The sequence below is a fragment of the Antechinus flavipes genome, chromosome 5, assembly GCF_016432865.1.
Source record: "Antechinus flavipes isolate AdamAnt ecotype Samford, QLD, Australia chromosome 5, AdamAnt_v2, whole genome shotgun sequence".
NCBI lineage: Eukaryota > Metazoa > Chordata > Mammalia > Dasyuromorphia > Dasyuridae > Antechinus > Antechinus flavipes.
Window position 1 is genome coordinate 129,278,891 of NC_067402.1, and position 27,175 is coordinate 129,306,065.

At 31.3% G+C, this 27,175-nt stretch overlaps 1 protein-coding gene across 1 annotated transcript in view; it reads left to right on the forward strand.

Annotated features, from left to right (window-relative positions):
• Positions 1-27,175, forward strand: part of ASZ1 (ankyrin repeat, SAM and basic leucine zipper domain containing 1) — a 101,923-nt gene that overhangs the window by 45,879 nt on the left and 28,869 nt on the right. Inside the window, exons 5-10 of the mRNA XM_052000685.1 lie at positions 12,791-12,902; positions 13,361-13,495; positions 15,085-15,209; positions 16,997-17,072; positions 19,789-19,845; positions 21,475-21,587. Of these exons, the coding sequence (XP_051856645.1) occupies positions 12,791-12,902; positions 13,361-13,495; positions 15,085-15,209; positions 16,997-17,072; positions 19,789-19,845; positions 21,475-21,587 (618 nt within the window). The remainder of the gene's footprint in view (positions 1-12,790; positions 12,903-13,360; positions 13,496-15,084; positions 15,210-16,996; positions 17,073-19,788; positions 19,846-21,474; positions 21,588-27,175) is intronic.

Here is a 27,175-nt window from a genome sequence, read left to right on the forward strand (position 1 = left end):
AGAGTGCTTTACTTGGATTCAGGAAGACAATTTTTAATCTGACCTTAGACATTTATTAGCCATGTAGCTAATATAATGAAGTAATAATAACAAGAGCAAGTGATTAAGTGTTGTCTAAGTTTCAGTTTTTGCTGTAAAATGGGGAAATAACACCTACCCCATCCAACTATTGTGAGGATATAACAGTAACAATAGCTAACATTTATGTATTAACCAGGAACTGTGCGGAATGCTTTATAATTATCTCATTTGATCATTATGTGATTACCTCAAATAGGTAACATTTGTGCAGTTACTTAGTAAGTGCTTAACAAGTATTTGTTTCCTTCTTCTAGCGGCTTAGTGCCCTCTAAAAATTATCCTTTATAGTTCTGCTAAAATGCTTATTTTAAAAACTCAGATTTGCGCCTGTGGGATTGAGCATTAGGAAATTAAGGAATGATTTGGGCATGGTGCGGATTTTTATATTTCTTTATGAACAAAACAGCAAGAACACAGAAAATACATCCTTTGCAATAATGCAGAAGGTTCAACCCTTCTGAAGCTCACTTAGACACATAGAATTTTTCTTTTTCAAGGTAAAGTGATATGTTTATTATATATCATCTGATTGTAGTGGAGTTGTAGCATGAAGAGAGAGCTGATCTGCCCCTATGATCTTTGTACCATTCTGATTGATGCACTTTATTCATCAACCCTCCAGTTTCAGCACACTAAGGTTTCTCTCTCTTCCCTGAGCAACTCAGTCTTGCCAACCTTGGCTCTTTGAGGTATAATTGAGGAAAATTGAGGTATAAGCCAATGTGCAACCTAACTCCATAAATACCTTTAATATAATATTTATGTATGTATTAACTGTTTGCCGTGTATAAAACTCTGCTACCATTTTGAGATGCCTTTTTTATATGTCTCCATGTCTCTCTCTCCCCCCCTTCCTCTCTCTTTATCCCTCTCCTCCCTTTCTTTCTCTCCCTCTCTCCCTCCCACCTAGCACAGTGCCTGGCAAATAATAAATGTTATTATCTATAATAAGTGCTTGTTAATTCAAGGTGTAAATTAGTAACTTGGCTTAATTTAATAACAAGCAATTAATTACTAAGCCCCGAAAATTCCATAAATTAGTGGCTAGGTGCCTAGGTTAGCTAAAGTTTTGGGATAGGCTGCTAAAATTAGTGATATATCTACAATAGATGTCAGCCCTTTGGGTAGTCCTATCAGCATGTATAGAGATAGATTTGTATTTGGCATCGTAATATCCATATAATTAAAAACAACAAAAATTATACTACACGACTATCAGCTGAACACATAAGATCTAGAAACTCACATTGCAGATGTCAAAGACTACCTTAAAGTAGAAAGTTCTAAATTAACCCTATGCTTTACAGATTTTTTTTCCTAATCAAATGAGATTTACTTAGTAGTGAAAATCAATAGTCATTTTACTTTTTTAGCTATTTTTAGTTAAATGAACAGATTCAGCTGAAGTGCATAATCCATTTTAGACTTTTGCACTGGATTTCTGTGAGTACTTCTTCCTTTGGTTTCTCTTAAGTGCTCTTATCCATGTTTCTTCACAAGCCTTCTCCAAAGAGTCCAACATGCTAGTTTTTCTTTTTTTTATTTATTTTTTCTCAGTGGTACCAATATACCACTCACACTATTCTTCCTTTTTTCTCACTCTTAATTTATAATTAAATCCCCCTTCTTTTTGTATTGCAACAAACATTTTAAACATCTGCTGTGTTATGAATATTTTGTTAGTCTTTGGAAGAACAAATAAGATATCTTCCTTTTTCCCAAAGAGGTTATAAGTTTAATTCTGTAATCTTTACTTCAAGTCCTCATGGGTATTTTAATTTACGTATTTACAATTGATTTAACTGTCTACCTTTGGAAAAGGGAGTAGATGAAAAGTGTATCTTGTCCTGACTATTAGCTTAAATTATAGACAATGTTAACAGATTGATGCTGCTGTTGTTACTATTATTCATTTCTGCTATGTTTGATTCTTTATGACCCCATTTGAGTTTTCTTGACAAAGATACTAATAGTTTGCCATTTCCAGGTCCTGGTCAAGTTAAAAATGAGTAAACTGAGGCAAACAGAGCTAAGTGACTTGTCCATGGTATAACTAGCATAGCCCTATACTCTATCCATTGTATCACCTATCTGCTCCCAAATTACTATTACTTCCCATTTCATCTACCAATAACACACATTTAGCTGGTACTGCAAATGGTTAGGATTCCAGAAATGAATAGGAGGAAAAGATTGGATTGTATCATATTTGAAAAACTATACAAGCAGTCACAGAGAATTTCATCTTTTGAATATCATTGTTTTCTTGGAGAATCATGGTTATGAATCATAGAACGCACTGATTTTTGTGGAATCCAAAGGCAATGAAAAAATGTATGGTGAATATAAGTTGGTTACAGGATAGTGCCAGTATTTATTACAGCTTTGCAGTCAAACAACTGATTGAGAGATATATAGAATATAACCTTATTTTCTGGCTTCTGGTTTTTTTATTGAATAGAAGAGCAACAGAGGATTCTGGAAAGATGGCAGAGTAGGTCAGAAAATTCCAAGCTCTCCAAATTTCCCCCACAAAAAGACAAAACATCTCAATTAATAAAAGTGGGATAAAATAGTTGTCTTTCTAAGAGACTTTGAGAGGACCTTAGGAAAGACATAATTGTGATAAACTGTAAGTTTTTCAGCCCAAGTAAAGTACATATACTTCCAGGCTGACTCTGTTGATTCATCAAACAATGCTGGGGGTGGGGGGAAAGAAAGGGAATTTAGATTGGGGGAGGGGGAGTGGCCTCAGGAACTTTCACCTTATCACCAATATAGGAGTTGGACAGCTGAGTAGGGGATATAGAAGAACTGATGTCTTGGGATGTCAGTCCTGCTATGCTAACCACATGTGGTCTAGAGCTTCAACTTCAGGCAAAAAGGAGAAGCACATAACTAGCAGAGAGCAGTAGCTGTAGTGCAGGGACCCCAATAGCTGTGGCCATTTGCAGGAGAGCAGAATCCCTGGTTTCAGCTCCAGGGCAGAGAGAAGAGAGGCATAGGGCAGATACCATTCCCTGTATCTCAAGATTAGAGCCAATCACAATAATAAGCTGCTAAAAATAAAATAATAAAAATGAGTAAGTAAAGAAGAAACAGACCACAACTATTATAGGAATAGAAAAGATCTGGGTTCATATTCAGAGTAAGATAGTAAAGTTTATAAAGACATTTCTGATTCAGAAGAGAAACATCAAATGATTAGAAGCCTCAAAAGAAATTTTGGTAGAACTTAGAAAAAAGGACTTTAAGGAAGAACCTTAAACGGACTTTAAAAGAATTAAAATATCAAATGAAAGATTGAGGACAAATTGGGGGTGGGGAGGGAAATGAGCAACTCAAGAAATGCAACTAATTGGAAAAAATATCCAAAAACTTATGGAAGAAAATGATTCCTTGAAAACTAGAACTAGGCAAGAGGAAGCTAATGACATTATAGACACTGAGAATTAGATAATCAAAAGAATGAAAAAATAAAAGAGAATGTGAAACATCTTATTAGAAAAGCAACTGAATTAGAGAACAGATTGAGGAGAAGAGGATATAAGAATTGTTGGTCTCCCTGAAATTATAATTAAAAAGTCTTGGTACAATATCATAAGAAATTATTAAAGACAGTTGCCCTGAAGTTTTAAAATAAAAAATAGATATTTAAAAAATTCTTAATATACTAATCACCAAAAAGAAATCCCAGAATGAAAACTTAATAAGAATATCATGGTCACATTTCAAAACTTCTAGATAAAGGAAAAAATATTACAAGCAACAAGAACAAAACAATTTAAATACCATGGAACTACAGTTAGGATCACACAAAGCAGCTTCTACATTAAAAGCAAAAAAACAAAAAACAAAAAACTAGGTCTTGAGCCAAAAATACTTACCCAGCAAAGTTAAGTATAATTCTGAACAACAAAAAAAGATGAACCTTTAATGTACTGAAAGATTTTCAGGTATTTGTGACAAAAAGAATAGAACTCAGTGGAAAATTTGATATATAAGATTCAAGATAACATTAAAGAACACTCAAAAGAGAATAAGAGTAAGCAGATGTAAAAAGGAGCATATAAAGATATGAAAGTATGGTATGAGGTATTGAGGTATAAAATGAAGAACTGATATAGAAGAATCAAGTAGAGGTAGAGGGCTGGTAGTGCTGGAGCCACCGGTATAAAAGCCTTCTAAATTTATAAAGAATAAGAGGGTGAGGAGATAAGAAACAGGAGGGGCTTTTAGAAGGTTCTATAGATTAACAATTGACAGAGGGAAAACAAGGAGGGACCAAAGGACAATAATTAGTAATTATAACTTTGAAAGTAAATGAGGATGAATTTACCCATAAAATGAAGATGGATTACAGAATGGATTAAAGATCAGAATCCAGCAATATGTTGTTTATAAGAAAGTTAAAAATGAGAGATGCAGAGTCAAAATAAAGGGCTAGAATAGAATTATGCTTCAGCTGATATTAAAAAAAAAAAAGAGCAGGGGTAACAATTTTGATATCTGAAAAAGTTAAAGCTAAAATAGATTTAATTAAACCAAATAAGCAGGGAAACTACTGAGTCCCCAATTTTATCCAATTTTGTTTTAGAAATGCTAACAATAACCATAACAGAAGAAAAATCAATTGTAGAAATCAGAATGGGAAATGAGGTAATAAACTATCTCTTTTTGTGAATGATATAACATTTGAAAAATCCTTAAGATTCAACTAATGCTGAATGAATTAATAATTTCAACAGAAGAGTTAAGATGTAAAATAAACCCATGTAAATCATCAATATTTCTATGGATCATCTGCAAAACCCTGTTAGAAGAGATAACAAGAAGTAATCCATTTAAAATAACTGTTCTGTATAAAATCCCTGGGAGTGTGTACCTACCAAAACATGAACATAAAGTTACAAAACACATAAATAAGGTCAGATTTTTAAAATTGGGGAAATGTTAATTTTTCATAGGTAGGCAAAGCAAAAACATCAAAAAAATTTGATAATTTTATGTAATTAACTTATTTAATGCTATCCTAATTAAATTACTAAAAAAAATTGCTGAGAAAAATAATCACAGAATTCATTTGGAAGAATAAAAGGTTAAGAATTTCAAAGAAACTAACCAAAAAAAAAAAAATGGAAGAAGATACAGCAATAGCAGCCCTCAAAATTTGTAAGGCAGAAAAGATCAAAACTGTCTAGTACTGGCTAAAAAATAGAAAGGTAGATTGGGAAATAAGGTAAACATACAATGCATAATAGTAAAGGATTATTTATAGTTAACCTTGTGTTTGACAAATGTAAAATTTAAGTTTTGGAGATGATTCATTGTTTGGTTTTATATATATAGTAAATTGGCAAACTGGTGTGACAAAAATTGAACAGATCAGTGTCTTAAACTATGTACTGAATAAGACAAGACAGAATGGATACATGATAGAATAGGATACTAGAGAGAAAAGGAGATAACACAAGAAAATTAGAACATCGAACATTATCTTTCAGGTACTATTCAGTATGAATAAACGAGAAAGAGAACATTATGAAGTGTAAAACGGATAGTTTAGATTAAATTTAAAACAGTTTGTACAAATAAAACTATTGTTGCCAAGATTTGAAGAAAAGCGGTAATCTCCAGAAAAAAAATGATAAAAAGAAGTATATATAGTATGGTCGTACATTTATACTTTGAATACACACATATATACATATATGTATGTATGTGTTTAATTGTAGCCTTTTGTAGAGTAGGATGGGCAATGAAGGTAGGAGAAAAGAAATGTACAGCAGAGAACAAAAGCACAGAAGAACTGGGTAGTCTTGAAATAATGTATAATATTGTGGTTATTTGCATAATTTTAAAAAGAATAAACAGTCTGAAATGGAAATGCATGGTTTTGTATTGAATCTTTTTATGTTCTCTATAAATGGAAATGTTCTTTGTTTTTCTCTTTGTATTTATGTTTAAAATGAATTTAAAAATTAAAAAGAACAGCCTTAAAGGCTCTTTTCAGACCAGCTTTTATTTTTATATTCTTTAAAATCATATAGCAGTAGAAATTATTTTGTTAAATATTGCAAAAAGTTAACAATAATTAAGCTTTAAGAATAAAATATGCGCAGATTCCAGTCAAAGTGATACGATAAAGTTGGTGAAGTACCTCAAATATTGTTGTTTGCTGATGCCATTATAGTAATTGTATTGGGAGCCAAAACACTCTAGTCTTTTTAGTGAATTCCACAAGTGTGGGGAAAAAAAATGAAGGTTGGCAAAATTTTGGTGCAAAATAAATAAAATGAAACTTGGGTCTATTAGATACAAAAACTACATCAGTAAGCATTTATTAAGCACTTATTGCCTGCCAGACATAATTTTATTTATATTTTAAGGTGAAATACTACATTGAAATAGTGTCATAGAAATTTTCTTTGTATTACATAGCATCAGAGTTCTGTGGAATATAATGTGGGAAATATTTTGATTACAAAAATGTTATTGATACTTTTAGGAGATTATTCTCTGTTATTTGCATGAAAATATGAAGCTGAATCAACAATTATAGTCCATATCTCTTTGTAATTGTTGTAGTACAAAGGATTTAGTTTAGAATCCTACATGCTGCTCGTTATACTACCTGTTATTTCTGTGACCCTAACGAAATCAGTGATCCGCTTTGGGTTTCAGTATTTCTCATAAAAATGAAAAGATTTTGATTTGTACACAAAGAGCCTTTTTAATTCAAAATTCAATGATCATATAATATGTTATTGCATCATCATGACAAATAAAAGCTAGCATAAATAATTTGATACAATTTCTCAGAATTAAGGACTTGCCAACAATAGTTCCTTATGAGCTAAAAAGTTATTTAGAAAAATTTGTTATCGTTTATAAATTAAGTTTAAAAGTATTTTGTGATTGCATTGGCTAAAAGTGCTATTACCACAGCAAATTTTTTTTTCCCTAGTGTGTTTACTGTGGTTAGATTCTGCTTAAGCTATAGTGGTTTCACAGCCATTTTTTATTCAACAAACTTAAAATGTCTATTTGACATAAAGCACTATCTGAATGTTGGAGAAGATATAAAATTAGAAAGGGCACCAACTTTTCTCCTAAAACATACAGACTAGTAAGGGAGCTCAGTGAGAATGAAAATTTTATAGCCTTCCCAGCAATACTTCATTGAAGTATAGGGGATTGGGCAGAAATATTGAATTATTCTTGGAATTGCTAGAAAGAATGATAAAGAAATTAAACCACAAAATATTTTTTCACTTGAGAAAAAGAGCATTTGGTAATATTCCAGATTGTCTTTTATATTAAAAAACTGGAAAATGTTAAATATTAGTCCCAAAAAAATGGCAGGGATTATTCATACATATATAGGATTCCAGAATCAACAAGAAGTTCTTGTTCTATATATGATAAAGTTTTGAAGAACCATCTGGAGTTGTAGTAATCTCACTTGGGTTTTCCATAACTCTTTATCCAGATATCCTCTGACTTTTGATCCTAGATACCCAATAAAAGAGATTCTTGTTCAAGTATTCAGATATATAAAGGTTAATAGAGTTCAACGTTGTGGCTTTCCCCATTACAGGTTCAATGGTTTAAAATGGAAGTGTTGGAGGGGTTTTGTGGAAGCCACAGACAGAGAAACAGATTGGAAACTCAGAAATACACAAAATGTATGTCTAGCATTGTATAATATCAACATATTTTATCTTTTAATATCATAATAAAGCTCTTTTTCTCTGTTAAAAAGGGAGGGCCAAAAAGTTTTATGTGGATTTTCCAGATTGTGGTGGCACCATGCCTGTAACCCTTATGATGTGGAACCGTATTAACCATTGTCACTGTTTCAGATTGTAGTACTTCATTATAATTATGGTTTCATATATCTGTTATGCTCCAGAATGAACTGTGGTAAAGTTACAAATACAGTGTAGTGAATTTGAGCTCTAGGCTGGAAATCAAACAAAATGATTTTTGACTAGACATTTATTACATGCTTTATATAGGCTGTTGTATTAGATACTGAGGAATAAGCAAAATTTGGATAATTGAATTTATCAACCATTAAGTCCCTATTTTTCAAAAACAGGAACTACAAAGACAAAAAATAAATAATCCTTTTTTTTTTTTAAAGGAGATTACTGGAGTAAATATATGCATGATGAAGTTACTATGTTCACAAATGAGTGAATTTTTAAAATACTCAAAATATTGTTAATGGAGCAGTAACAACTGGGGAAACCAAGAAAGGCTACAGTTCAATAAGTGATAAGATAATATACATAAATAACTATAATGTACACATTTTATTGAATTGTTGATATCCAAAACAAAATGTTTTATTACATTCAAAAGAAAAGTTTTTTGCCAAAGGCCTCTTGGAAAAGGTAGCGTTTGCATTGAGCTTTAAAGAATAGGTAAGAATAAAACATTTGCAACCTTACTATACCCAATGTGCTTGTGACCTCATTTGATCTTAGATCAAATAGGGTTGGAGATCACCTAGGAATACTGGATGTTCTCATCTTCCTGAATTCAAATCCAGCTTCAGACATTCCTTGGCCATGGACCTATGGGCAAGTCACTTAACCTCTGTTTGCTTCAGTCTACTGGAAAAGGAAATGACAATCCAGCCCAGTAATCTTTGCCAAGAAAACCTCATGGTCAGTATAATCCATGGGATCACAAAGAATTGGATACAACTGAACAACAAGAAATAATAAAAGAGATGAGGTATGGGGAAAGATGAAAAGGTTATAGAATCAGTTGTCACTTAATTCAACCAAAGCATCAGAGTAAAGCACTCTTTTAGAGGCATGCTGGAAAAAGAAGTCAGGAGAATTGGGATGTAGAATGAAGTGAGGTGGAATGAAGAAATAAGCATGACTGTCTTGTACATTTTTCTTAAAATGGAGCTTCTTTGATAAAAATTGACCATTCTGAAAAATGGACCTGAAGTAGTGATCTTCCATAGTGAGAAAGCTGCTATGGCATGATATAGAAAGAAGTTCAGAGAATTAGACATGAATCCCAGAAAGTAATGGAGAAGAATTAGATCTAGAATAGATTTCCCATGTAGTAGATTTATGTACCTTTTAAGATAAGAAATTACCTTTTAGGAAAGTCAGGTTTTTAGAAACTATATTTAACAAGGAAAGAGTGCACCATTAAATACTTAGATATTTAGTCCCTCATTATTAATATATCATGCCTCTGTGCTAGACTTATCTGTTTTCCGAACTTACAGATGTTTTCTTTCTGCCCAGACATGTATTCCAATCAATTCTGTTTCCATCATATAATTTTTACCTAAATACTCTCTTTCTCTGGCTCTCCATTCATGCCTTTATTTCCACATTAAGTAATCTTTAATATATAATGTTGCCCCATTCTAATTACTTTTATCTTTTTTATTCCATTTCTTTTGGATAAAATAAACCATAAAGGGTCAAATTCAGTCCCCAGTTTCATCCTGTCCAACATCAAAGAAATATGAAAGTTCAGTGTGTGGTTTTTGTTTTTAAGGAGAAGTATATGTGTTTGTAGATTACAAGGAAAAAGAAAGTACTGGAGAAAAATTAATGATTAAAGAAAGAATGACTAGGAGTAATTTGCTGCAAGAGAGCCAAAGAGATGAGATTGAATTATATGATGTTAGCAACGAGAAAGACCATCTCTTCATTTGAGACCAAAACTAAGGAGGAGAGATGTTGGATGATTTCTAGAGGGTGTTGAAATGTAGAATAGAGGAAGGAAGAGATCTCAGTGGCAGATGGCCTTTTTTCTCAATAAAGTATGAACTAAAATATTGTGCTGAAAAGGACTTGGAATTAGATTTGAGGAGTAAAGAAAAAATTGGGAACTATACTGGGGGAATTTAGGCATCAATTGGGGATGAGCAATGAGAGTTAGTTTGAGATCAGACAATATAAATTAGTAGTTAGCACAGTAAAGTTTTGAAATATCTTCACTACTTCAGAAGCATAGATTGTTAGCATTCTATATGTTATATCCATATTTATGGAACAAGAAGTCTCCATTTCTTTCCTCTTAACACCTTATATTTTGGCTTGTGACTTCTAGCATTTAATAGAAAATGCTTCATAAATTACTGAATTGTCTTTTATTTACCAAATCTAATATTTTCAAAGATTTCATCTTTTTAGTGAGTAAACCTTACTAAACTAAATTATCATAAAAGCATTTTGACCCTATTGACTACTGTCTTTTGGACGTTGTTTTTTTCTCAAGGTTCTTATGACACTGCTCTTTTTTTTCTCTTGATTGTCCTGCCTGTAATATCTTATTTTCCTTTGATGTATCATCATCTATGTCCTATCCATAATTTATAGGTGTATGCTGTTACTAAGCAGGATAGTGAAAAGTCATGAACATTTTCAACACCTAAAATACTGAGAAGCAATAAAGAGAAAAAAAGTATACAAAAAAATCAGTGAGAGATCAAACAATTAATATCAGAAAGGCATTTAATGATAAAATTTTAAGGATAATAAGATAAAAATGGAAATTTTAAATATGTTTTTTAAATAGCATTGAATAGGCACCCTTGTGTGTTCTATTCCCTCTAGACATCTTCTCTTTTTAGTGATTTTTATCATTTCTCTAAAAGCTTCAATTATCAGATACTTGTAGATTTATGTAATCTCCTTTTTGAACTACATCATCAATTGCTTATTGGAACTTTCCATTTTCATGTTAGATAGGCATCCTAAACTTAGCATAATCAGAACAGAATTCATTAACTTTTTTTCCACCCACCTATCTTCCCAATTTTTCTTTTGTCAAGGGAATCACTAGTCTTCCAATCCCCCAGGTGCTCAACCTAGGAATAATCTTTAATTTTTTTTGTCACTTGCCAAGTCTATTTCCCTCTGTACCATCTTTCCCGTTTGTCCTTTTGCCTTCACTCTAACCTATTAATCTACCTGAGTCCCTCCTCACTACTCACTTGAACCATTACAATAAACTCATAATAAGTCTCATAATGAATTCAAGTTTTTTACTTTTTCAAAGAATTTTCTACTTAGCTGTCAAAGTGATATTTCTAAAGGACAATTGAAAATAATTATCCTATTCAAGAAGTTCCTTGTTAACTCAAGGATAAAATAAAAACTTTTCTGTTTGATGTTCAGTGCCCTTCAAAGCCTGATTTTACCTTTCCAGAAATTTTAAACATTTTTCCCTTTGTACACTCTGTATTTAATCTAAATTGGACCTACTTCTATAAGATCATTTTCTGTTCCTTTATATTAACGCCTATCTTCTTAGATTATCTGCAATTTACTTTATATAAATCTTGTTTTTTATACTCTTTACTTGTTGTCTCCCCATCTTTAGATGTAAAGTCCCTGAAAATAGGGACTAGGTTTTTTTTTTTAACCTTTCTTTGTTTTTCCCATATCATGGTATAGTCCCTGACATGTCGTAGGTGCCTCTTAAATGCTTTTTTAACAGATTAAATTTTTCCATTTTTTATCTTGTTTATTATCCTTACAAATTTCATTGTTAAATGTGTTTCTGATGAGTTAGTTTAGTTTGCTCTCTCACTGATTTTTTTTAATATGCTTTTTTTTTCTTCTTTGCTGCTTCTCAGTATTGTATCTGCTGCTCATGACTTTTCACCACCCTCCTTAATTATATTTGCTAACTTACCCTGGTAAAAGTGTTTTTTTGGGGGTTTTTTGGGTTTTTTTTGTTGTTGTTTCTTCATTCCATGATCCAGAAGGGGGAGAGGGAAATCCCATAAAAGTATTTATATAAGAATTCCTAAATGAGTTTAACTTATAACGTGTGTGTGTGTAACTTTAACTTATAATTTACTAACATGAGAAATGTTGACTACCACATCCCTTTATTACTTAATAAGTATAAACAGGTAAGTTAATACAGTCTAGAAACTGTTACTCTTAGTAACCTCTTCTCTCTTTTCTATCATCCTACCACTGTTATTACAGAAATATAAAGGGACCATGCTGAACTGATGACAATTTTTTTCCCCCTCATGAATTACCATCACTAAAAGGGTATTACTAAATGTCTTCCTGTTATGATGAGTCTCTCCATATTTATTTAGCTAGGCTAATCCTTGGAAAGAAGATATAGTCTGTTTTGAGATCTTATTTGCACAAATCTCTATTCCACTGCTGCCTCCTAGCATGAAGGTGATAGTTCTAAAATGAATGAAGTAAAAAAGCTCAGGAGTAGAATTTACCATGATAATAAAATTAGACTATAAATAAAAATGAATCTTTACATAAAAGATTATCATTGTTCAAAATTATTGTATATCTTGCTATAATAATTTAAATTTTGAGTAAGAATCTTCAAATGCAGATTTGTTCAAGCTTAATTAATCCTTTTATATACAAGTGGAAAAGGTTTAAAGTTTCATGAAATTGATGTTCTTTTAAGTAAATATTACATAGAATTTCACTAGAGGGTGCTGTGTAAACATTTATTACAAAATATAAAGAAATCCTCTTTCATTTTATTGGTTACTGTTATTGGTATGGTTTTTACCCATTTAAAAATATTGATTTGTCGTAAATATTCAGCTCATATTCTACATTATAATATCAAAACAAGTTTAAGTAATTGAAAAAGTAGCTTCTGGTAACAGTATTAGCAAATATTCTCATAAATATTGAATATTTTTGTTTTGTTTTCTTCCCAGGAAATGTATGACTCCAATCATGTATGCAGCTCGAGAAGGCCATGCCCAGGTTGTTGCTCTCCTTGTTGCTCATGGAGCAGAAATAAATGCCCAAGATGAAAATGGTTACACAGTATGATTCTTTCTATTCTCTATTGTTAAAAGCTCTTGTATCTATAAAATAGATAATATGTAAAAAAAATCCTTCAGGCACTAGAAAAAATTAGGAGATGATAGACTCATTGGACATATTCTTAGCTGATGTCAGAAAAAGGGCACCTGCCTCCTGTGATTTTTTCCTCAGGCAAGTAGAATTTCTACAAACACTAAGCTTAGCCTTTCAAATAAAAATATTGTAGAAAAATTTTGCACTAACATATTAACTGGATAGATCTTTTTATTCGTGGAATCACAAAACTTTAGTTTTGTTTAGTTTTATTTTATTTTTATTAAAATTAGGATGCAATAGGGTTTGAAATTAACTTTAGGAGTAAACACACCTATAATAATATAAAGTTAATTCTTTTTATTGATGTTTATTTAATAAAGATTCCTTGTTTTCTCTCTTACTCTTTTTTTTTTCTTTTGTAGGCCTTAACATGGGCAGCACGTCAGGGTCATAAAAGTGTAGTTTTGAAATTGCTTGAACTAGGAGCTAATAAAACGATACAGACCAAAGATGGAAAGACAGCAGGAGAAATTGCTAAACGAAATAAACATCCGGAGGTATTGTCCCAAATATAAAATCTAACTTACAGAGATGGAGAAGATGGTAGGAAAAGGAAAATGGATTCAACCCAATGCTTTATTGGAGATAAAATATTTCATAATGTCATAATAATGAATTTGATGAGCAATAAAAGGTTCAACTATGATGAGTCTTTTTCCCTCCCAAAAACAAGAGTTACTAAGACTTCACCTAATACCACGTGGCTATAAAATTTAATTGTCTTATTTGCTAAATTTGAGGTGTTATAAAAACTTGGCAAAATGAATTTTTAGAAATGAAAATTTAGAAATTCGGAAATGAAATTATATGAAGATGTATTTATTTGAACATACTGAATATGAGTGTAGGGGGTTTGAAATTAATTTTCCTGTCATAAAACAAACTAGCTGAGTCTCAAAAATTGAACATATGAAAGTAACATTGTTTTATAATCTTAATTCAAAGAAATTTAATTCAAAGCATAGCATTTTATTGTATTACTTTCAACTAAATAAATATGGAAAGAGAGCACCTACATAGTCATGATGCATATATTTGATAAAAACCTTTCATAAAAGACTGTTTTGTAGAGCATGATTGACATATTAGTAAATATTGATTTTTGCATATTATTAGTAAATTACCTGGTAGACATTAATATCAAATCAGAATTTGAATGATGACTAAAGGTTGCTGTAAAACTGATAGTGCAAAAAACCTCAAAATATTTGTCTTGAGAACAAATTATAAAATTCAAAATAAAATATTAAGATTAATTTTTAAAGCATGACAGCATATTACATGCTAAATTTGATTTCTCATATGTCATCATCAGTGCCTTGCATAATGCAGGCACTTAATCACTGCTTGTTGAATGAAATCAAAAGATCATTATGGTAATTAACTGCCATATAAAAAATTAGCTTTTGTTCTAATTGTCAGACACAAAATACAAAAAGAGCCTTGGAGTCACTAACATTATCTGTGTAAAGTCAAAATAATTTTCCCAAATAAATTTTTAACATTTATGTCTTATTCCTGAAACTTGGAGAAAGCAGTCTTTAGCTAGATTAATTTACACATAGATTATATTTTATTTCATACAATAATAATTATATCGCCATACTAAATTTACTTGTTAAATTATCTCTCAAAGATTATTGAGATTTTTTTTTGTTTGCATCAAATGTTTTGACATGATTAATCAAAATTGTGTAAAATATACTTTAAGAACTGGCCAATTATATTTAGTTTCTTGTTTAAATTTTGACATTTCACATTTTGAATTGTATACCTTAAGATGTGAAGAGAAGCATTTCCACATTGATGATATGCATCTTTAATTATGTTTTTAGGATTTGTATTTTCTAATATGAGGGTAGATTTTTTTGAAACCTTCCTAATTTTATTTTAATTTTAAAATATATTTGATCTTCCAATTGTTTTCTTCAAGAAATTATTTTGAAAAAATACTTTTTCTCTTCTTTATCTTACTAAAATTCCTATCAAGGATGTAAGTGAACATGTGCTTCAGTAAACTTAAAAGTTAAAATGGTATTCATCATTGATGTTAGCCTTATTTAAATGAGTTTGTTAAAATTTTCAGCTCTTCACTTTACTTTCTTTGACTGTGAATCCATTGCAAGGAAAGCTCCAGCACCTAACTAAAGAGGAAGCTATATGTAGACTTTTGACAACAGATGGTGATACAGGAAAAGAGCACAAATTTAGGTAAAGTTACATCACTGTAATTTTGAATAAATTTTAATTCAATGTTAATTGTGTGACTTGTTAGAAACTGAGTGACTTTGAGTAATCACTGAATAATATGAATATTGTAAGTTATGTGTTGACTTAATATTATAATAAATTAGGATGATTTCATTTAGAATAAACTACATTTCAAAATTTTCACCAAAATATCACAAATTAAACATTCCACTGCAGTCTACTCCTAACATCTCCCACCTTCCCTGTTATTGAAGAGGGCATCACATACACACCCCCATATCCAAGGTGTTGCCAAGAAGTGCTGATTTCACCTTTGTAATATCTCCCAAATATATACTCCTTTCTCTTCTCTTTCTCTCATTGCCATCCCTCTAATACAGGACCTCATCATCAGACACTTTAGTTATTGCAGTAGCCTGCTGATGGGTCTTCCTTCCTCAAGCCTCTACCCACTCCAATCCATTTTCCATTCAGCCACTAAAGTGATCTTTCATAAAACTCAGGACTTACCATATTACCTTCCTACTTAATATCCTTTGACTTTCTATTGTCTCTATGACCAAATATAAAATGTTTTGTTTGACATTCAAAAACCTAAGTCCCTCCTTTCTTTCCAGTCTTCTTACACCTTCCTCTATAACACAGATGCTTCAGTTCAGTGACACTGACTTCCTGGCTGTTCCACAAATAAGGTACTTCATCTCTGTCCCAGGCATTCCTTCTTATTATACCCCATGCCAAAGAATCTCTACCTCCTTTTCCCAACTCCTCTTAATTACTTTGCCTTTCTTTTATTTCTTGCATAGCTTGCTTTGCATATATTTATTTCCTATATTTGTTATCTCTCCCATTAGATTGTAAGCTTTTTGAGGACAGAGACTATCTTGTGCCTCTTTTTGTGTCACTACTGCTTAGCATAATAATCTGGCACCTTTTGTTGATTTTTAGTCATCCAAGTCTTTATGACCCCATTTAGGATTTTCTTGGCAAAGTTATTGGACTGATTTGATATTTTCTTCTCTGACTCATTTTACAGATGGGGAAGCTAAGACAAACAGGATTAGTGATTTGCCAAGAGCTAGTAAGTGTCTGAGGCCATAGCTGAACTCAGACCCAAGGCTCTAGCCACTTACTACCTTCCTATCCTACCTAATCCATAGTATAACTCTTAATAAATATTTACTGGTTGATTATATAGCACTTACTTTAAAGTCTGCAAAATGCTTTACAGCATAATCTCATTTGATCTTCACAACAACCTTGGAAGCTATGTGTTATTATTTTCATCCCCATTTTACAGCTGAGGGAACTGACTTGCCCAGGCTGAAACAGCTAAGAAGTATCTGAAAGCTGAATATAAAACTTGGGCCTTCCTGACTGTTGGTCCAAGATGATGTTCAAGTAATATTGTACCTTGTTTTTGGTTCTTATTTATAAGAAGGTAGTATTTCTTATAAGCCAAAAAAATTGTCCTATAGTTTAAGGCCATTACAATTAAACTAAGAAATTCAGGTGAGTGACTAGACAATAATAATGTTAACTTCAATATCAAAAGATAGTTCTAAACTAGGAAATTATTGGGAAAGCGTTCCATATTTGATCATCACAACTTAAATACCCTTTATATCTTTTGCACTTTAGTAGTCTTGATATTTACTTTAATGCATTTAGTGTCTAATTTATGTATATAAAAATATCTTTGATTTATGTGAATATTTGGAAAATATTAGTTACTTGTTGGTTTATGTGCTTTTCTTCTCTCTTCAAATTGTTATGAATATATATAGCTCATATACAGCTTTTGGTGATCTGGAAGTATTTTTACATGGACTTGGACTTGAACATATGACAGAATTATTAAAAGTAAGTTTTTTTTAATAGTGTATTTTATTCATGATTTTATATTGAATCTTCTCTTTTTGTTTCACTGTGCACATGGAAATGTTTTTTTTTTTTTTTTGTCTTTTCATATTTAAGTTCAAAATGAATAAAACATTAAAAATTTCAAAGATAAAAAAAAATAGTGTATTTTACTCTGAAATTACATTCAGCAAGACTTTTACAATGTCAGAGAACTTCATAATTTTTTTTAATTTAGGAAACTTTTTTCTTTTTATACTGGATCTGGAAGTTTGTTTTAGTGACTCTTAAATACCATCTAATGTATGTATTAGATACATACATACAGTTTCGAGATTATTAGGCTATTAGTCACTCCAGAACAGTTTTCCTTCTTAGCAAAACACTAGTTCTTTTTCTATAATAGCTTTTTTATTTTCAAAATACATGCAAAGATAGTTTTCAATATTCACTCCTAAAAAACCCTGTGTTCTAAGTCTTTCTCCCTTCCTTTACTTCCCTCTCCTACACAGCAAGTAATCCATTATAGCTTGAATATGTGTAATTCTTCTGTATATAATTCCACACTTATCATGCAGCACAAGAAAAATCAGATCAAAAAGAAAAAAAAATTACAAAGAAAAAGAAGCAAGCAAAACAACAACAAAAAAGATGAAAATACTGTGTGGTGATCCACACTCGGTTCCCATAGTCCTCTTTCTGGGTGCAGATGGCTCTCTCCACCACCAGTCCATTGAAATTGACCTCAGTCACTGTAATGGGCTGAGGCTTGAGTTGATGCACTGAGGTCCCAAGCACATGAGGCTAAATAGTAATTGGACCATACTCTATTAATATGTAAGCTTGGAGAAAGAATGGCCCCCACCCACTCTTTGTGCAAGTCCTGATGTGTTGTATAGGAAATGACGATTAATCAGCCCATTACAAGTCACCTCACTGTTGAAAAGAGCATGTTCATCAGAACTAATCATCATATTATCTTCTTGTTGCTCTGTACAATGTTCTCTTGGTTCTACTCATTTCACTCAACATCAGTTCATGTAAGTCTCTCCAGGCCTTTCTGAAGTCATCCTGCTGATCATTTCTTACAGAACAATATTCCATAACATTTATACTTCAACTTAATCAGCCATTGCCCAACTGATGAGTATCACTCAGTTCCAATTCCTTGACACTATAAAAAGGGCTGCTGCAAAGATTTTTGCACATGTGGGTGGATCCTTTTCCCTTTTTTATGATCTCTCAGATATAGGCTCAGTAATGGCACTGTTGGATCAAAGGATATACACATTTTGATAGCCCTTTGGGCACAGCTCCAAATTGCTCTCCAGAATGATTGGATTAGTTCACAATTCTACCAACAAGGTATTACTGTCCCAATTTTCCCACATCCCCTCCAGCATTCATCATGATCTTTTCCTGTCAGCCAGTCTGAGAGATGTGTAGTGGTACCTCAGAGCTGTCTTAGTTTGCATTTTTCTGATAAATAGTGATTCAGAACATTTTTTTAATATGACTAGAAATGGTTTTAATTTCTTCATCTGAATATTGTCTGTTCATATCTATCAATTGGAGAACGTATTCTTATTAATTTGAGTCAGTTCTCTATGTTTTAGAAATGTCTTTTATCAGACTCCTCAAATGTAAAAAAGTTTTTCCCAGTTTTCTGCTTCCCTTCTAATCTTGTCTGCATTGGGTTTATTTGTACAAAACCTTTTAAATTCGTTATTATCAAAATTATCCATTTTGCATTCCATAATGTTCTCTAGTTTAGTCACAGATTCCTTCCGTCTCCACAGATCTGAGAGGTAGACTGTCCCTTGTTCTCCTGATTTGCATATAGTATTCTTTATGAACCCATTTTGTCCTTATTTTAGTATTGGATGTTAGGTGCTGATCAATACCTAGTTTCTGCCATAATATTTTCCCAGCAATTTTTGTGAGTTCCTATCCCAAAAGATTACTAATAGAAATTGACTTTTTTATCTGGTGAGCCTAATTCATTCCACTGATCAGCTGTTCTATTTCTTAGCCAGTACCAAATAGTTTTGATGACCACTGCTTTATAATATAGTTTTAGGCGTGGTACAACTAGGCCATTTTCATTTGTATTTTTTAATTAATTAATTTTTTAATTCTCTTTTTGTTCTTCCAGATGTATTTTGCTATTTTTTCTTAGCTCTGTAATTTCTTGGCAGTGTGATTGGTTTGGTACTGAATAAGTAGATTAATTTAGGTAGAATTGTCATTTTTATTATATTAGCTTGGCCTTTCTATGAGCACTTGATATTCTTTCATTTAGATCTAACTCTATTTGAAAACAGTAGTTCTTAAAGAATAGTCAGTCTCTTCCGTATCCCACTATTCTGTAATCATTCCTTTCATGTAATTTCACTATCTATATGGAATTCTTTACTCCAGTTGACCTTGAATTTTCATCTGGAAAACTCAACAGTTAAAGAAACTCTGAGTTAAAGGACATTTTAGTTTGATATAATAGTAGAAATGAATTGTATTATTAGAAATAAAACCTAGTTAATTTAATAGATTTATTTTGGAAAGGGAATGTTTAGAACTAAAGTTCAAAACAAAAGTTTAAGTTTTATATTCTATAATAGTTTAAATTGTGTATTTGATATATAATATGGAAACAGTTTTTTCTTTCTACTGAATTGCTGGGGGTTTTTTTGTTTGTTTGTTTGTTTGTTTTTTTACCCAGGAAAGAGATATAACCTTACGGCAACTTCTGACAATGAGAAAGGAAGACTTCACAGAGGCTAGTATTTCTGACATCATTGCATTGTATTATTTGTATTTACATATTTTTTGAAACGTATTATTTTTTGTTTTAAATTCTAGAATAGGATTTTAGCTGATAATTGAGTTTTTCCTTTTCCTTTTTTTTTAAGTCACCAGTTTCCTATACTTGCTTTACCAAAAAAAAATTAAAAGGCACATTTACGTTAATTTGTTTTTTATTTGAACTGTAAAGATGACTTACCTAGGGCAAAATACTGTTTGCATTCTGAATATAAAATACATTTATAAACACCAGGCCATTATTGGGTTTGACTTTCATTAAATCTGTCAGAGCTTGCATCTACGCCATAGGATCTTTACAAATGTTATATGATTGTTTTGCCATCTAGTGGTTTTAATGAGCAGCTACTATTTGGCTAGCATTGTTTGTCCTTTGTTTTCTTAGAGGGCCATAACATCAGGAAAATGATACCATGACATGCAAATGAATTGGATTTAAGTGAGGGAGGGCTGTGCAAAGTCACCTACTTCACTCTCCCCTCCAGAGCCATTTGAGTCCAGTGGCAAAATATAAATTTAGATAACTGGAGATGGCCCTGGATAAAATGGGAAATTTTGTAGTAAACAGTACATGCTAGTAATTTGATTGAATTAAAAATAGAAGAGGTCTGATACAGGAGAGAGGCTGAATGTTATAATCTGTACATATACTGACCCTTATTTTTTAAAAATAAGATCCTACTATATTGTTTATTTCTCTATTGAAGTCTCAGTATTGCCTACCTTTTTTAGATTTTATATCAAAATTATTGTTAATAAGTAATTATGTCAATTATTATTTATTGACATTACTTATTAACAATAATTTGTTGGTAAAAATAGTAATATAGTAAAAATAAACATAGTAAACATAGTAAAAATTAAAAATTCCTAAAATGAAAACATAAAAATAGTACTAAATATTAACTGATATTGAATTAGAAAATTATTAAATTCATTTTTGCATTATCATATTATAATGAAAAAAAGAATTGGCCATGGACACAGTTTTCAGTCAGTTAAGTTCTACTTTGATAATATATTGGCTGTGCATAAGCCAGCCTAGGCAATGAGTATTTATTAAACATCTACTAAGTGCCAAACACTGTGTTTAGTGATGAGGATACAGACAGATTAAAGATATTCCTTATCCTTAAGTTGTTCACAGTCTATAATCAGGAAGATAGGATGAGAATAATTATGTTTAAGTAAGTTATTTATATGATAAACTAGAAATAATCAAGAGAAAAAATGCAAATCAAATAACCTCTTAGTGTTCCAGACCAGGTTTTCTTAAACTTTTTCTATTCACAAACTCTTTTAACCCAAGAAATTCTTATGTTGTCCCAGGTATACAAATCAAACATTTATTGATAATACATTGTCATTTCACATTTTAAGAAATTCAAGAACAGTGATTATAAAGAAGATACTCATCTGCATTTATTAGAGAAATTTTCTTCATTTAGGAATTTCCTGTCTAAGTGAGACCACAGGTCCAATTGCTGTCTTTATTTCAGTATGTCATTTATCGAATAACTAGCTTTATTAGAAATCTTATGTATAACTCTCCTAACCAGAGTACCTCAAAAATTTTTAAATTTAGAGTGGAATTACTAATATTAGAGACCAGCAAAAAATTCTGGATGCTGTTAAAGAATTACAGGTAGAAGAGATAAAATTTGGAGAATTGACTGAAGTGATAAACTTGGAAATCAGGTAAGATAAATGTATTTTGGACAAATTAAGTTGATAAACACATAGGTGTGGGGGTTTTCCCTAAACTCAAGGTTATTTTTCATTTGCTGGTGATAATTCTGATTATTGAAAAATATTTTTAGACAGACTTAAAAATTTTTTGTTGGCAAATACTAGTTTGTTTGTTTGTTTGTTTGTTTTTTTAAGACATTTTTTCCCTCAAAGAATTTTGTAGAAAACATTCATATGTTTGTTAAGGGAATTAGATTATGTGACTTATAACTCTAAAATTCTCTGATTTTACAAATTTTGGTTTTTTTATATCAGCTTTTAAAAGCATAATATAAATTAATGAAATAATATGTATTCTTATGAACTAAGATATATTGTCCTTTGCCCTGTTTTTTGTGACGTCTTGTTAGAGGCAAGTTACACAAGTAAATACTCACTTTTCTTAGAATGGCTCCTATTTCTTTGTTTTTCTTACTTTATTTAAGGTTCATTTTAAAACCTTGTTGTTTTTATTAGTAAATGCTTGTTTACTTGACTTTGCTTAGAGTCTTAGGAAATAACACCTGTCCCTTTAGTATTGATAACCCTAATATCACCGACTTTCTACTTCATTTGGCACTGTTTCTAATTCAAAGACTTTTTATGTCAAAAACTTTATAAGTAGTCAACATCAAGAAAATTCATGTTCAAAATTATAACATTCTGTTGGACTCTAAATATTAGTGATTGAAAAATTGATAATAAAACTGTAGAATATCAAGATATAACCATGTTTATCCTAAAAGCAAACTAATTCTTTATTCAGACTTGTCTGAGTAAGGAATTCCATAGCTGTTAGCTAGGTCTATTCAGTCACTATGGAGCTTTATAAGTTGCTATTTAGAAAATACCAGCAGGAACAATTTATATATCCTGGAAAATACTTATTTAATGCTGCTACTTAATAATACTGCTCCTTAGTAATGCTGATGTTTTGATGCACAAATTTATTCAGTCCTTATCTTTTATCATCTAAAATTCAGAAAATTGACTTCATTATGATGAAACTGAAGAACTGGAATAAAGTCAAGGACTGAATGTAACCTCCATATAAAGAGTGGTATCTATTCATTATGTCTTAAGAATTTGAATCCCTTAATAGTGGTGTAGATGGCTTACTCCTGTTTGTATTATTACTGTTGTTGTTTTTTTTTTTTTAATAATTTCTAATCCCCCCCACAAAAAGCATGCAGACAACACAAAAAAGTGTTATCTATGTAACCAAGAATTCCCTTTTCATGCTATTTGCTATTTTTAAAAGGTATATAAATTTCATTTGTGACTTTCAAAACTGTTCTACTTGGCTATACTTTCTTCTGTTCTTTTCTGTGCATTTTTAAATGTTTTGATGGCCATCTTCTTTTGTAATCCTTGCCAATTTTCAATCTCTACTTCAACATAACTCCCCCCTACCTCATTAAAAACTGAGAGAAAAGATAGGGGAGGAGAACATATGTCAGATAAGTGTTAAGTCAAAACAAGTCAAATAAACTGAGTTCCTACAAAAAAAAAAAAAATGTCTTTTTTCTGTATGTCGAATCTGTCACCTCACTATCTGGAAATAGCTAATAAGAGTCCTTATATATTTTTAAAATTATTTTTCTTTATAGTCTTGTTCTTGTATAAATTATTTTCCTAATTCTACTCACTCCATATTATCTCATACTACTCAAGATTCTCTGCAAATGTTTTTTATTATTTCTTACTGTGCATTAATATGTAATCTATCTTGTATGTAATCTAAATCTAAATTTAACCATTTCCCAATTACTTGCTACCCTATTAGATCCAGTTTTGTTTTGTTTTAATTTTTCCTTTTTTTCCACTTTTTAGCTTCTCTCTCAGGAACAGAAAGTTTATTTTGTTTCAGGTGATTTCCATCTAGGTATTATCTGCCTTTTTAAACCCATCATTCATATCTAATTGTAATATTCTCTTCTCTAAAATAAAATGTTCTCTGGGAGCAGGTTTTTTCGGGGAGCTTCTGGAGGCAGCCTTTGTTTCAATTCAGTATAATAATTACCTCAAATGCAGCCAGCTGTTAAAGTCCAGATCCTTTATTGTCTCCTTCAAAATAGCCCAGTTAGCTTTCTTAGAGGCCTCTCTCTCTCCTTGGTTCTGAGAGCTCTTGCCGCTAGCCCTTTGTCTCTGCCAGTTATAGCCTCTCCCCCTCCAAATCTCCAGCCAGCACAAAGGTAGAAGTTGGAATGAATCTGACTCTGCCTCCAAGAGTGGGCTTGTGGGCTTCTATGTCTGGGCCTGAGAGCTTCTTGCTTATGTGCTGTGCACTGAGTATACTCCAATCATTACATCACTAGGAAACCATTATTTGTTGTAAGATTAAATCAGTGCTAAATTAGATTTAACCATTGTCTCCTCAATTCCACTTAGTATCTTGTTTCAAGTTCTGGCCCATAACATCTCCTTGTAGGATCAGATCAATCATACCGAACCATGCTAAATTAGATAATTATTGTCTCTATCAATTCCACTGTCTTAGTATTTTGTTAGAATCATAACATCTACTTGTTTCCCTCTTGAGTTTAATATATTTCTACATCAAATTCTTTGTGTTCAACTTTTGTTTGTCCATTTCAGATAAGTGTGGAGTTCATGTGAATTATCCTTTTCTCCATTTTATATTCTCTTCTTATGTACCCTAATCATAAGAGATAGCAAATTTCATTCCTTTTTAATTCATTACTCATTTGTATAGTAATATGTTCTAATTTTTTCTTTCTTTTCTCTTTCCTCATTAAGATACTGATTGACAACTTAAACAATCCATCCCTGAGTCTTGTATTTTTCTTATTAAACTCTCTTAATATCATTTGAACACATTAAGATTCATAAAGAATATTTGTTTCTTTTCCCATTATTAGAATATAGCACTCCATCATCATATGGGCCCATCTAATTGTTCAAATAAATTTACCTTTCTAGATTTAATTTTTTTTTCAATAAATGAAAATTATTTCTCCCTCACATTTCCCTGTCTTCTTAAAAGAAAAAACATAATTACAAGTGTATATAGTCAAGAAAAAGTAATTAAAAGTAATTTATCAAAATTTATTTTAAAAAATCCTTTCAGCCTTCAATCACTTCTCCATCAGAAGGTGTTTTGTCATGAATCCTCTGGAATCATGATTGGTCATTGTTGATCAGAGTTGATAAGTTGTTCAAAGTTGGTTGTTTACAATATTATTGTTATTGCAATAATTTTTCTCCTGTTTCTTACTTAACTCTGTATCAGTTCATTCGTGTCTTTCAGTTTTTTCTGAAACCCTACCCTTCTTCATTTTTTTAGAAGAGAATTGTAGTCTAATTACATTGAAATTGTAATTTTTCAGCCATTCTTCCATTGTTGAGTACCTCTTTCGTTTCCATTTCTTTGCCATCAGAAAAATATTCGCTGCAAATATTTCTGTCCATAAGGTCCATTTCCTCCTTCTTTGATCTCTTTCTGATATCTAGTATTGCTTGGTCAAATAGCATATGTGGTTGAATAATTAGATTATTGTTCCAAATTGCTTTCCAGAATGACATGGCTAATTTACAGTTACACCAATAGTGCATTAATATTAATGTACCTGTTTTTTCACAGCCCCTCCAACATTTACCATTTTCTCCTAGTTGCTAAACTGACAAATTTAAATAGAACCTGAGTTGTTTTAATTTGCATTTATCAAAGTATTTGTGTTGTGGAACATTATTTCATGTGTGTTTTAATAGATAGGATATCAAACTCAGCAAACTGCCTATAAATATTCTTTTATTGAAGAATATCTTCCATTCTTAGAAATTTGAGTTAAATTTCTGTGTATCTTAGAAAAACAAACTTTATCAAAGAAACTTTATACAAAGATTTTTTTTTACAATTTTATTGCTTTTAATTTAAGCTGCATTAGTTTTATTTTTGCAAAAACTTAAATTTTATATAGTCATATTTGTTCATTATGTTGTCTGTGATTATTCCATTCTCAATAATTTTAATAATTAATTTCTTTTTACTCTTTAATTTATTTATGAGGTCATCTTTTGTCATGTGGTCATTTTGAACCTATCTTGATATAAGGTATGATATGATATTCTGTAGTTTCTGCTAAATTGCTTTATGATTTTCCCAATTGACTTTATCATATAGTTCTTTTTTCAATAGATGAGAATCTGTTTATCAAACACTAGGCTAATGTCCTCATTTGCTTCTGCCTATTATGTACTTAATCAACCTCTCTTTTTCTTCACCACTGTCACTTTATTTTGGGGAGAGGTGGTATAATTTGAGATCTGATCCTGCCAGGTTTCCTTTCATTGCACATTTTGCTATTACTTCCCTTGACATTCTTGATCATTGTTATTCCTGAATGAATTTCATTTTTTCCCTAGGTCTGTAAAGTAGTCATTAGGTACTTTGATATGGCACTGAATAAATACATTAATTCAAACTTTCAATTCACATGAACAACATGGAGAACTAAACCTTTTTCTTATCCACATCACCTCTCAAACTTCACCAAAATAGGAATTTCAACTATTTTCACAGTGTAAGACACTAACAACCCTAACAAAGTTAAAAACCTAATAGATGAGCAGCAGAAAAGGCCAGTTCTTAAATTCTAAGATACTTGCTTAGCACCCTGCTCTCATTGGTACCATAGTATTACAGAGCTGTAATAGCTGATTCAAGAGCTTGTAGCTTTCTTCTTTTAGCCTCAGAAAAACTTGTTTTGACTAACATTGCAGTGTGGCTCTGATTTAGAGCTCAGCTAGAATATTGATGATCAGAGAGAACTTACTCAGATTGTCATTTTGTTTGGCTGTGTGATCCTAGACTTAGTCAAAGTGATCAGCATCTAGCTGGAACCAATTCTCCCTCTCTACCTCCCAGAAGTGAATTGGGATAGAGATTGAGTTCATTAAACCATGAATTTCTCTATGTGGGAGTTGTTTGAAATAGCATTGAGGTCCACCCCTAGAGTAATCACTATCAAAGTGGGGGGAAAGTCAGAAAGTGATTGATTGGGGGGAAATAAGAAAAAAGAATTACCAAATATCTTAAAAGGATAAAAACTCAGCAAGTGGCTATGAGAATAAACAGATAATCCAACAGGGAAGGTATTAATAACAGAGAGAATATGGTCCCCAGATCAGTTAAATAAGTCCAGACATCTGTGAATAGATATTACAAATGGGAACAAGGAGAGAGGGACAAGGATATGAGGTTTAGGGGAAGAGATTCTGTAGGAATACAGATGAGTTAAAGTAGATTAAATTAAACTAAAGTTTTAAAGTATATCTTCAGAAAAAAGAAAAGAAAATCCCATTTTGGGAGGAGAAGAGAATAATATCAGAAATAAATGAAGAAAAATTTAAAACTAACTTTTATAACTTTAAAAAACCCAATAAAATGAAAAAAGATTAGACTAGATAAGGAAAGAATATCACATTCTGTTACAAGAAATGGACTTCAAAGATAAAGACTAAATAGATCAAAAATGAAGGCTAGAACAAAATTTATTATGGATCATGTTAATCCAGAAAAAGAAGAGTTGCAGTCA